The sequence below is a fragment of the Aureococcus anophagefferens genome (assembly GCF_000186865.1).
Source record: "Aureococcus anophagefferens unplaced genomic scaffold AURANscaffold_34, whole genome shotgun sequence".
Lineage (NCBI taxonomy): Eukaryota > Pelagophyceae > Pelagomonadales > Pelagomonadaceae > Aureococcus > Aureococcus anophagefferens.
The window spans coordinates 89,700-102,039 of NW_008705592.1; the positions used below are offsets into that span (position 1 = coordinate 89,700).

Genomic DNA, 12,340 nt, shown 5'->3' on the forward strand with positions numbered 1-12,340 from the left:
CGCGGGCGCGGGCGCGGGCGCGGGCTCCGGCGCCGCGGGCTCCGCGGGCTCCGCGGGCGCGGGCGCGGGCGCGGGCGCCGGGGCCCGCCCCCGGGGCGTCTTGGGCCGCCGCCGGCCCCGGCGCCGCGCGTCCGCCGCGCGCGCGTCGCGCTCCTGGTCGAGGAGCGCGCGCGTCTTCTCGAGCTCGGTCGCCGCGCCCGCGAGCTGCGAGTCGCGGCGCCGGAGGTCGCGCTCGAGGGCCGCGCCCTTGGCCCGGAGCCGCGCGGCCCGCGCCTCGGCCGCCGCGCGCGCGGCCTCGGCCTCCCGCAGGGACCGCTCGAGGTCCCAGCGGAGGCGGCACGCGGCGACGGCCTTGGCCGCGGCGGCGACGCGCGCGTCCCCGGCGTCGACGACCGGCGGCGGCGCCGGCTTCGCCCGCCGCGCCTCGACGGCGTCGGCCGCGGCCGCGCGCCGCGCGTGGCGGCCTAAACGCTCCGCGGCGCGCGTCCGCATCGTGAGCTGGCGGATGCGGAACTTGAGCTTCCGCGCCGCCGGGTCCGCGGCCGCGAGCCGCGCGCGCCGCGCGCGCCAGGCGCGCTGCACGCGCGCCGCGGCGCTCGCCTCCAGCGAGTCGAGGTCGACCTCCATGTCGTCCGCGACGGCGACGGCGACGGCGAAGACGTCCCGGAGTTTCGGCATCTCGAGCGGCCGCGACGACCCGCCGCGCGCCTCGAGCAGCGCGAGGGCCTTGCGCAGCTCCGTGGCGAGCTTGAGCCGGTGGTCCTCGTAGGACACGCCCAGCTCGTCCAGGTGCGCGTAGAGCTCGCGCGTCTCGTAGCCGAAGCCCGACGCCCAGGCGCGCACGCGCTCCAGCGACGCCTCGCCCACGCGGCAGCCGTACTGGGACAGGCCGATGCGCTTGCACCAGGCCGCGCCGTCCGCGGGCGACAGGTCCTCGGCGGCCGTCGAGAGCGTGCCGCCCATGCTATCCCATTATCATCTCTATTAGCTAAAAAAAAACTGCTGCAACTTGCTGTCAGCGAGCTGAGGCGACTGCGCCTTCGTCGACCGGTCCAGCCTCTGAGTCGACTACCGCGCCGGCGTGCACCGGTGATAGCGCGATGGCGGCGCTCGCCGGCTTCGCGCCGCCCAAGAAACTGGCCGGCTTCGCGGACGCGAAGAAGCAGCTCAAGGGCTTCGCCGACGCCGCGCCGGCGAAATCCGCGGCTGCGCCGCTCACGAGCGCCGCAGCCGCGGCGCCCACACCCGCCGCGGCGCCGCTCAAGGGCTTCGCCGCGGCGAAGCCCGCGCCGCTCCAGGGCTTCGCCGCGGCGAGGCCCGCGCCGCGTTCCGCGGCGCCGTCGCGGTCGATCCCGCCCGGGCGCGTCGGCGGCCTCGTGCCTCGGGGCGTGCCGCTGACGAAATCCATCGGCGCCGGCGGCGCCGCGCGCCGGACCATGCTCGCGGAGCCGACGGTCGCGTCGGGCGTCTGCGACGGCTGCGGGTGGCGCGAGTGCCAGTGCGCGCACGCCAAGGTCGCGAAACTCGTCGGCCCGCCGCTCCCCGCGGACGCGCGGTGCCGCGTCTGCTTCGAGGGCCCCGAGGACTCCGACGAGCCCCTCGTGTCGCCCTGCGCGTGCCGCGGCGACTCCAAGTACGCGCACGCGAGTTGTCTCGCGGCGTGGGCCGAGGCCGCGTCGCGGCGCGGCGGCGCGCAGTCCTACAAGTGCCCGACGTGCAAGACGCGCTACTTCGGCGCGACGGCCGTCGCCCTCGCGGTGCAGCGCGTGGATCTAGAGCTGGACCGGCCCGCCGCGCCCGCGGACGACGGCGATTTGACGAACGTCGAGGCCGCCGTCTACAACATGAAGGTCGTCTGCGCCTACGAGGACGTCGCCTTGGACGCGGCGCTGCTCAAGCGCTACCTGAACCGCGCGACGCGCGCGGCCCGCGCGCCGGAGGTGCTCGCGGTCCTCGCGCGGCTCGACGGCGGCCGCGGGCCCGGCGGCGGCGGCGACCGGCCCGACGAGCGGGCGCTCGCGGCCGAGGTCGCGGCCGCGGACCCGAAGACGTCCGCGGACGAGCTCGACCTCGCGTCCAAGCGCCACGTCCTGTCCATGCTCGTCGTCGAGCGCTGCGTCCTCGCGCGCGAGGACGCGGGGGGCGTCGCGTCCGCGCGCGACGAGCGCCGCTACCTCGACGACGCGGAGAAGGCCAAGGCCCTCGCGGCCGCGGCCCTCGCGACGTGCCGCCGCATCCTCGGGCCGTCGCACCCGGACACGGGCAAGTACCTCCGCTTCTTCGGCCAGATCTCCATGGTCTGCCGCTTCCTCGGGGACAACGTCGCCACGCGCGCGAAGCGCGAGGCCGCCGTCGAGCGGCTCCGCGGCTAGGGGCGTCTTTTGCTGTTACGGGGGCCGTCGCCGCGCGCGCGCGGTCGCCTCGTTGATCGCGGAGATGTAGAAGTAGCCGGTCACCGTCGTGATCACGGGCAGGCCGGCGAGGCCGTAGCCGCCCGCCCGGCGGTAGAGCCACGCGACGAAGCGCTCCGTCAGCGGGATCGGCGGCGTCCCCGTCGAGACGCGGTGCGCGCCCAGGAGACCCCAGAACGGGAACAGCGCGGCCAGCGTCGACGCGACCCAGACGCCGTCGAGGGGCGGCGACGGCGCCGCTGCCGCTGGCGCCGCGGCCCGCGCTGCTGCCGGCGCTGCTGCCAGCGCTGCTGGATGTGCTGGCACTGCTGCTTGCGCTGCTGGCGCTGCTGGCGTTTTGAGCGGCGCCGATGCTTGCATTGCAGCGGTTATTGCAGACGGACTAGTGAGTTCTTTCGCAACGAGCGCATGCACCTCGTCCGCAGGCCGCGCGCGCATCGCGACGACGCGGGATGACGAGGAGAGCTGCAAGATAGAGCTGCGTCTTGTAAGTTGAAGGCAAACACATTTTTATTGACGCCGCCGCAGCATCTGCGGCTGCCCATCGCGCCGCCGGGAGTTGGCACCCGCACGGGAGGCGACTCGCCAGGGCATGGCCGACAAGCGGCTCATCAAGGCGACGAAGCAGGAGATAAAGAACGTGTTGGGGAAGGGATGGACCTGCTCCGTCTGCACGAAGCCCGCCAAGCTGAACTGCATCTGCAACACGGCCCACTATTGCTCGAAGGACTGCCAGGTGATAGACTGGAAGACCCGGGGCCACAAGAGCGCCTGTAAGAAAATCCGTGCGGGAGAGGCGGGCCACGAAGAGGCGAAGTCAGACCCGGAGAGCAAGGAACCGCCCGTCTTCTACGGACCCGCGCCTCGGTCGTACGCGGATGACGTGCGCGACAGAATCCGTGCGGAGCATGAAGCTGCGTTGGCACAGCGAACGGCGAAGGACGAAGCGGGGGCGGAAGTAAAGCGTCATGATTCGCGTTGTCCGATCTGCCTCGTGGACTTCGACATCAACTCGGAAGATGTTCTTCGTCCTTGTTGCTGGAAAACGATCTGCTTTCAGTGTAGCGTTAACATTGGCCGCGCGCCCTGTCCTCTCTGTCGCGAGCCGGCGCCGCTGACCAACGAGGCGGAGGTCGCGATGATACAGCGCGGCGTGGACAAGGGCATCGCTGCAGCCATGTTTCACTTGGGAGTAGCTCATGTCGAAGGTCACCTCGGGGTCCGCAAAGCTCCCAAAAAGGCTGTGAAGCTGTTTGAACGGGCCATCGAACTCGGGGATACGAATGCGATGACGCGTCTTCAGAAGATTTATCTAGATGGGCCAAGTGGTGTGAAGCGGAATCCGAAGAAGGCCAAGGAGCTGATGCAACGGGCGGCGGAGGCAGGTAATGTATGGGGCTACCACAACTTTGCCAACCTCTGCCGGAAGGAAGGCAACCATGAGTTGGCGTTCAAGTACTGCAAACTCGCAGCTGATGCGGGCATCGCTGCATCTGAGTACAATATGGGTGTATCGTACCTGAAAGGTGAGTACGCTCAAGTCGATCATAACGAGGGTATGCGCTGGATGAAACTCGCGGCTAGTCACGGTGACGAGGGTGCCATCAAGCTCATGTCACAGCTCCAGCAGCTCGCAGCCGGCGACCTGAAACTGAGCCGCCTCGATGACTGCAAGCTCATGTCACAGATCTCCGAGGCCGCGAAGAAGCATGCAGCGACCGGTGCCAACGAGCCTGCCGAGAAAACAGACTAGCCCGGTCACACAGATTCCGCAATCGATGCCTCCCCCCAACCCTCTCCGTTCCAGCGCGCGACAAGCTGTCCCGGCGCAATCAATTCGAAGTTTTTCTTTTCTTTCTTTTTTTTTCTTTTTTTTCAGCGGCTCTCGCGCAACACGCGCCGCCTCCTCTGCTCGGAACCTGACTGGCAACGTATCCCGCCTGCGGGATATGTTACTAGCCATGCCTCCCCAACCCCCGGGCACTGATAAGGCCGAAGTTACTCGTGCTCCTGGTATATAGGCGCGTGCATGAGCCAAAGCCGGAACCGGGATGGTCTCCGAGCCACGAACTCCCCCCCGCCCCGGTCGCCGCTCTGGGGAGCGCCCCTTAGGGAAGGGGCTTCTTGGGGCGCGCGGACGACGGCCGCGCGGGCCCGCGCTCGCCCGGGGCCTAGAGGTTCCGGTAGCCGCGCCAGTCGGGCGGGCAGATGTTGCCGTTGGAGGCCATGAAGTTGACGACGGCGGACAGGGGCGCGTCGTCGGACTGGCGCTCCATGAGCGGCTGGAGCAGGTCGTAGGCGAGGGCCCAGTTGCCCTCGAGGTACGCCGCGCGGCCGCGGCTGAAACTCGCGAGGTACGCGTCGCAGTCGCCCTTGGAGTCGAAGTCGAAGAGCGCCGTGAGCTCGCTGTGGCCCAGGACGCCCTGGGCCTCGAGCCAGCGCTCGGGCTCCGCGGGCAGGAAGTCGTAGGTGTGGAGCGTCGTCGACGCGTCCGCGCCTGTGTGGAAATCAACCAGTGGAACGCCCTGTCCAGCAAAAACTTCAAACCTCTCTAGCTCGGTCAAATCGAAGTCGATTCGGCTGACTTTTGGACGGGTCGATTGCTCTCATCGAGTCCTCGAAGCACGACCGAAGAAGCTGGTCTGAACCGTTCGATTACCCTCACATTGAAGTCGGGTTGAAGATTCGATTTCACGCAGGTCCGCGCCCTTGAGCTTCGCGCGGTCGATCTGCCGCACCGTCGCGCGCGTCGCCTGGGCAGGAAAAGGGTGATTCAAGTTCTCTTCAACATGAGTGTTCCGCGCGCGCGCGTTCCGGAAAAAGCATCCATGCTTCGGGACCGTTCCGAGAGCTGAACACTCGTCCAAAAATCAGCCAAAACGAGTGGGAAACGACCGAGATATGAGCCTTTGAAGTTGGGAATTTCGCACCCTTTTCCTGCCCTGCGCGTCGCGGGCGCGAGCTGGCTCACGAAGGGCCCGGACATGAGCATGGTCACGCCGTAGACCGCGGACGCCGCGAGCTCGAGGCGCGCGGCCAGGTTGACGTGGGGCGACATGAACGTGCAGTCCGCGTAGTCGTCGCCCGCGGAGCCCGCGGGCCGGTTCTCGATCGCGTGCCCAAAGTGGAGCCCCGACGCGAAGACGATGGCCGTGCCGTACTTGTCCATCTTGGCCACGACGCGGCTGATGGCCGCGTGGCGCGCCCGCGACGGCGCGTGGAAGCTGAGCCCCGCGCGCTTCGTCTCCGTCGACAGCCGCTGCGCGATGCCCGACACCGCGCGCCGCAGCTTCGAGTTCCGGTGGGGGTCGTCGTCCTCGGACCCGCGGAAGTCGCAGGCGGCCAACGCGGACACGAGCTCCTTGTGCTTCGGCGACACGGCGTTGACGTGCGCGACGTCGAGCGCCGTCCGCACGAGGGCCTTGAACGCGGCGTCGCAGCACGACACCTCGGGCAGGTCGTCGTAGCTCAGCCCGCCCCAGCCCGGCCGGTCGCCCGCCGGCGCCGCGGCGACCTCCGGCGCCTCGAGCTCGCTCTTGCGGCTCCGCCAGACGAGCAGGAACGAGTTGGCCGCGTTCCGCGCCTCGCCGCCGCGGTAGCGGTCGAGCGCGCTGCGCACCAGATGCGCGACGACGGACACGTAGGAGAAGACGACGTCCGACTTGACGTGGTTGTTGTTGAGCGTCAGGTTGTGGATGTCCAAAAACGCGAAGGCCGCCTGGATGCGCACGGACTCGATGGCCGTCGCGCCCTCGACGGCGAGCGTCGCGCCGCCGCCGTCGCCTAAAAGCGCGTCCGTCGTCCCGAAGCCCAGGCGCAGCAGTTCGGAGATCTTCCCGATGGAGTGCTCCAGGAAGTCCGTCTCGTACTCGGCCTGCTGGGCGTCCCGCTTGAGCATGTCCAGCGACCGGCCGACCTTGGAGACGACCCGCAGCATGTCCGCGACGGGCCTCACGACGATGTCCTCCGCGACCTCGTTGAAGGACCAGGAGCTCACGACCACGAGCAAGGAGATGAAGATGATCAGCAGCAGGTCGTAGAACGCCTCGAGCTTGACGACCTGGCGCCGGCTCTGGATGACCTTCGTTTTCGACGCGAAGAAGTCGGGCCCGAGCATCGGGCCGCCGTAGTCGATCTTGTAGGTCACGGTCTCGCCGTAGCGCAGGTTGTCCAACACGTGATCCTTCTTGGGCACGTAGTCGTAGCCCGCGATGCGCAGGTAGAGCACGTCGAAGCGCCGCGCGTAGCTGTGGTCGACGAACGCGCTCCGTTGGGCGTGCGTCATGTTGCCCATGGCCTCCAAAATCTCGCGCTGGGGCTTGTACGCGTTGGGCTCCGCGTCGAGGTAGGGCGTCACGAGCAGCACGACGAGCACGACGAGGAGCATCTGGCGCGAGATCTTCTCCGCGAGGCGCGTGCCCATGGCCGCGCGCGCGGACCCGCCGGCGTCGACCTGCGCGGCCTCGCTCGCGTCCTCCTCCTTGGCGTCGCTGAAGCAGTCGAGGAACTTCATGAGCTTGGCCATGCGCACGAGGCGCACGAAGCGCATGAAGCGGATGAGGCGCACCGCGCGCGCGGTCCGCGTCGTGCCGCGCGCGGACGAGCTCTCCATGAGCCTGCGTGGAACTCAAATCTTCAAGCTGACTTCAATGTGAGCGTAATCGAACGGATTGCGCCGGACTCTTCGGCTGTGCTTCGAGAACTCGACGAGAGCAATTGATTCGTCCAAAAATCAGCCAAATCGACTTCGATTTGATCGAGCTAGAGAGGTTTGAAGTTTTTGCTGGACAGGGCGTTCCACTGGTTGATTTCCACGCAGCCACGAGCGGGCTGCCCCGGCCGCCCTGGAGCCAGGGCACGTCGAGGACGATGGACGCCGCGCCCAGGACGTCGAAGGCCATGAAGACGGAGCCCCAGTAGCCCGGCTCCTTGAGGCTGAGCAGCGCGATCTCGATGGCGAAGAGCCCGAGGAACGCCGTCAGCGTCACGTCGACGCCGAAATCCGCGCGCGGCCGCAGGTACGCGTGGCGGATGCTGTTGCCCACCAACGTCAAGATGGTCATGACGAAAAACAGCGTCTGGATCTGGTTCGTGTGGTAGAGCTTCGCGAGGCCGTCGAGGCACGCGTCGAACGCGGCCCACCTGCGTGGCATTCGACCGCCGGTTCGGGCGGTCCCGACCAAACTTTGAAATGCTCGAGCTCGGTCACGTCGATTCGGCTGATGTTTGGATGAATCGATGGCTCTCGTCGAGTTCTCGAAGCACGGCCGAAGAGCGTGCGTCGAAACTGTCGCGTATTGAAGTCGGGTTGAAGACTCGAATGCCACGCGGCGGCCCGCGGCGTCGACGCGCCCGCGTCGCTGCCGTCGTCGCCCCGGTCCGTCTCCAGCGGGAGCAGACTCGCCTTGCCCTCCTCGACGTCGTCGTGGTCGTGCTTCTCGTCGCCGCCGTGGCCGAAGCCGCCGAGCCGCGACAGCGCGCCGAGGCCGTGCGACACGGAGTGGCTCACGGAGCCCATGTGGCCCATGGCCCAGGGCCGCGGCCGGTGGCTTCGCTTGTGGAACGAGTCGCCGAAGGCGCGCTTCTTCTTCGTCGAATTCAAGCCCGCGGCGAGGTTGCCCTGGTCCATGAGCTTCGTGCGCCGCTTCCGGACCTGGCGGGAACCGCGTGCGGCGCGCCCGACTTTGGAGGCCGGCCGTGTTCCACTCGTTTTCGGCTCATGTTGGGACGGGCGACGATCTCTCGGAGCGCCCTCGACGCGCGGATCCTCTTTCCGGAACGATCGCGCGCGGCCAACTCATGGTGAAGCGACCTCGAACCGCGCGCGTCCCGCGCCGCTCCCGGACCGTCGTCGCCGCGCCGTCGTCGCCGAGGCGCGCGCCGCCGGGCGACTCGTCGCCCGCGGCGTCGAAGGCGGTGTCCTCGCGCTTCGCGCCGTCCTCCGGCGCGCCCGCCGCGGGCGCCGCGGCGGCGCTCGCCTCGGCGTCCTTCGCGTCGACCCATTTTTCGCGGTTCGACGCGAGGCACGCGACGGCCGTACCCTCGAGGCCCGGCAGCATGCGCGCGACCTGGCAGAAGAGGGGCTTGACGATGAAGTCGCTGAAGCCGATGGAGCAGCCCGCCTGGCTCGTCGACGCGCGGTTGCAGTTCGGCGAGATGGGCAGCCCGAGGAGCGCCTCCTTGTCGCCTGTGTGCAAATCAACCAGTGGAACGCCCTGTCCAGCAAAAACTTCAAGCCTCTCTATCTCGGCCAAATCGAAGTCGATTCGGCTGATTTTTGGACGAATCGATTGCTCTCGTCGAGTTCTCGAAGCACAGTCGAAGCGATTGCGTCGAAACTTTCGAATACGCGCACATTGAAGTCGGGTTGAATATTTGATTTCCACACAGCTTGTCGCCCTGGCGGAAGAACTCGTCCATGACCAAATCCGACCACTTCTTGCACAGGTCCCAGGGCCGCGCGGGGTTCGACACGTCCGCCGTGTGCAGCAGCACGTCGCAGACGAACTTGCGCTCCTCGGCCTCGAGCGCGTCCCGTTTCGCGGCGCCGCCGCCCTCGGCGGTCCACGGCGCGGCGTCGTTGAACTTCGTGAGCCGCTCCATGGTCTTGAAGTGCGTCGACATGTCCGTGCCCAAGATCGACGCGCAGATGATGAGGCGGCACCGCCGGAAGTCCTTGTCGCTCAGGCCCAGCAGCAGCTGGCGGTCGCGGACCAACGTGCCGACGACGGCCGCGGAGTGCGCCTCGAGGACCGCGACGTCCGCGTAGCGCAGCGCGAGCTCCGACGCGCTGTTGACCTGGAAGGCGTTGTTCAGGCCCGGGTGGCTCACGTCGTGGCCCAAAGCCGCGACGCCGAGGCCCAGCACGTCCAGCGGCGTCAAAAGCTCCGCGGCGCCGAAGACGAGAGCGTACTGCGCGACCTGGAGGAGCACGTCCGTGCCGTGGTTGAAGTTGTGGTAGGGCGGCACGAGGTCGACCCAGGCCGTGGACATGCGCTTCCGGATGTCGTCGACGAAGCCCCGCAGGGACGCGTCGGCGATTTTGAGGCCCGCGGGCTCGCCGAGGTATTTCCCTAAAACCCGGCAGCACGCGTCCGCGTTGTCCCCCGGGCCCGCGGATATGACGTCGTGGGCCCACGTGAGCGCCGGGTCGTGCGCCGCGAGCCTCGCCGCGCCGGCGGCGTCGAGGGCGCCCTCGCCGTCGTCGGCCGCGGCCGGCGGCGCGTCCGCCGCGGCCGGCGGCGGCGGCGGCGGCGGCGCCGCGGGCGCGGCGGCGTCGCGCGTCTCCTCGTCGTCGGCCATATGGGCTCTCGCCGCGGCCGCGAAAGCGCCGACGCGCGACGCCTCGGGGCGGCGCCGGCGGCCGGGCGCGCTCTGCGGATCCGGCGGGCTGCTGCCGGGGCCGGCTCAGACCATGCGGCGCGGGCGACGCCCGCGCCGCCCCCGGCCGAGTCCGAGGCGCGGGTGCGCGGCCCGGGGAGCGGGCGGAGGCCGAGGCGCGGCAGGCGCGGCGGTGGCACCGGCCGCGGAACAGAGGGCGGAGCGATTGGCAGCCCCACAGCCAGAAGTACTCGGATGGGCTGCAAAACTTCGTCGAGTGGTGTTGAGGCATCTCCGGCTCCTTAACAAATCTCGGCCTTGAAGTTTTTTCGCCGACGTTGAGTTTCGGACGGCGCGGTTTGTCGGCCGAGGGTGCGAGCTCCGGGCAGCCCACGCCAGCCCACGCCGGCGCGGCCATGACGATGGCGCGGGCGGTCATCTCGCCGCGGCGGCCGGAGACGTCGGCGGACCCGGACGGCGAGCGCTTCCGCGAGGGCGACGACGTCGAGGCGCGCTTCCAAAAGGGCAAGAGCTGGTACAAGGCCCGCGTCGCCCGCGCGCGCTCCGACAACACCTACGACCTCGACTACGCCGACGGCGACAAGGAGCAGCGCGTCGAGGCGCGCTACATCAAGAAGGCGCCCGGCCGCGCGCGGTCGCCCGGCGACCGCGGCGGCGCCGCGGACGTCGCCGAGGGCGACGCCGTCGAGGCGCGCTTCAACGGCGGCGAGCGCTGGCACCCGGGCCGCGCGCGGCGCGTCCACGCCGACGGCACCGTCGACGTGGACTACGACGACGGCGACAAGGAGCAGCGCGTGAAGCCCCACCTCGTGCGGCCCCGGGACGGCGACCGGCAAGCGCGGCGCTCCGGCGGCGACGCCGACTTCCGCGCGGGCGACCGCGTCGAGGCGCGCTTCAAGGGCGGCGAGCGCTGGCACCCGGCCAAGATCTCCGCCGTCCACGGCAGCGACGGCACCTACGACCTCGCCTACGACGACGGCGACGAGGAGCGGCGCGTCAAGCCCCACCTCGTCCGCAGAGCGGCGGGCCGGAGCCCGCGGCGGCCGAGCCGGTCCGCGTCGCCGAAGCAGCAGCGGGCGGACCTCGGCGACGACGAGGAGCGCTACATGAACGACGACGCGTCGCTGCTGACGCGCGCCGGGCGCGCGGGCCTGCGGCGCTGGGCCGCGGGCGAGCGCGGGGGCCTCCGGAAGGCCTTGGACCGCGCGGCCCGCGGCGGCGCGCTGGCGCCCCGGGCGTTCCTGCGGTGCTGCAAGGACCGGGACCTGCCGCGCGACCTCGCGGCGGACCTCGAGGCGCTCCTCGAGGTCGCCGCGGGCGGCGGCGACGACGGGAGCCGCGGCCGGTCGCCCGACGGGACCGTCGACGCCGCGGCCGCGCTGGACCTGCTCCTCTTCCCCAACGAGTCGAAGCGGCTCCGCCAGCTGCGGAAGCGCCTGGCCAAGGAGCTGAAGCGCCGGGACGCGAGCCGCGGCAAGCCCGTCGACGTCGCGGCGGAGCTCGCGGGCGGCGACGGCGACGCCGCGGACCCGGCGCGCGTCGCCGAGGTCCTGCTGGCCAACGACGGCCGGCCGCGCTTCGCCTGCGGGTCGCGGCCCCGAGGCGACGAGCCCCTCGTGTCGTCGCGCGACGCGAGCGAGCTCGTCGCGCACTTTGACGCCGGCGGGGTCGTCGACTGCGGCGCGGCCGCGCGGTGGCTCCGGGGAACCGGCGACGACGCGCGCGCCGCGGCCGTCGCGGCGGCGGCGCTCGCGCGCCTCAAGGCCGACGGCAAGGACCGGCGCGCTAAGCGCCTCTTCCGGCCCGTCGACGGCGACGACGCGGGCCGCTGCTCCGCGGACGCGTTCCGCGCCGTCGCCGCGGGCGGCCTCGCGGTGCCGCTCGCGGCGCACGACCTCGACGCGCTCGCCGCGGAGCACGAGGACGGCGCGGGCGGCGTCGACTACGTCAAGGCCCTCTTCCAGGCGCGGAAGCCGACGGGGCGGACGCGGGCCCGGGCGAAGGCGCGCGACGACGACAGCGACGCGGGGTCCCTCGGCAGCGGCCGGGGCGCGTCGAAGTCGCTCTGGCGCCGCGCCTTCGGGAACCGGAGCGCGCGGGACCGGTCCGAGTCGCCCGCGGGGCGGCGCCGCGCGGACTCGGACGACGACCGGCGCGGCCGGGGCAAGGGGGCCGTGGTCTCCGCGGCCGGGCTCGAGAGACTCGCGAAGAAGCGCGACGCGCTCGCCAAGGGCTTCGCGCGCTACGACGGCGCCGTGTCGTCGCGGAAGCTGCGCGACGTGCTCGGCGACGTCGGGCTCGAGGGCGCCGACGAGAAGGCGCTGCTGAAGGTGCTCGACGCCGGCGCGGACGGCGACGGCAAGGTCGACCCCGGCGACTTCCTCGACTTCGTCGACGCGATCGGCGCGGACGACGGCGGCGCGCTGAGCGACGACGGCGAGGACGCGCTCGAGAAGGCGCGCGCGAAGATCGCCAAGGCCCTCGACCGCAAGGACCTGTCGCGGGCGGACTTCCTCGCGAAGCTCGAGAAGGCGGACCGGCGCGGCGCGGGCGCGCTCAAGATGCCGGACCTGCGCGCGGCCCTCGGG

General features: G+C 70.5%; 2 protein-coding genes across 2 annotated transcripts; one reads left to right on the forward strand and one right to left on the reverse strand.

The window, feature by feature from the left end:
- Window positions 1–1,066: 1,066 nt before the first annotated feature.
- AURANDRAFT_72514 (expressed protein) lies at window positions 1,067–2,454 on the forward strand (the record flags this gene model as incomplete). Its single annotated transcript, XM_009042560.1, has 1 exon — window positions 1,067–2,454. The coding sequence occupies one exon, from the start codon at window positions 1,101–1,103 to the stop codon at window positions 2,370–2,372; it is 1,272 nt and encodes a 423-aa protein (XP_009040808.1).
- Window positions 2,455–8,128: 5,674 nt separating this feature from the next.
- On the reverse strand, window positions 8,129–9,404 carry PDE3 (putative 3'5'-cyclic nucleotide phosphodiesterase; the record flags this gene model as incomplete). The annotated part of the gene is made up of 2 exons (XM_009042631.1): window positions 8,129–8,598; window positions 8,798–9,404. The coding sequence occupies 2 exons, from the start codon at window positions 9,402–9,404 to the stop codon at window positions 8,129–8,131; spliced, it is 1,077 nt and encodes a 358-aa protein (XP_009040879.1).
- Between the last annotated feature and the right edge of the window lie 2,936 nt (window positions 9,405–12,340).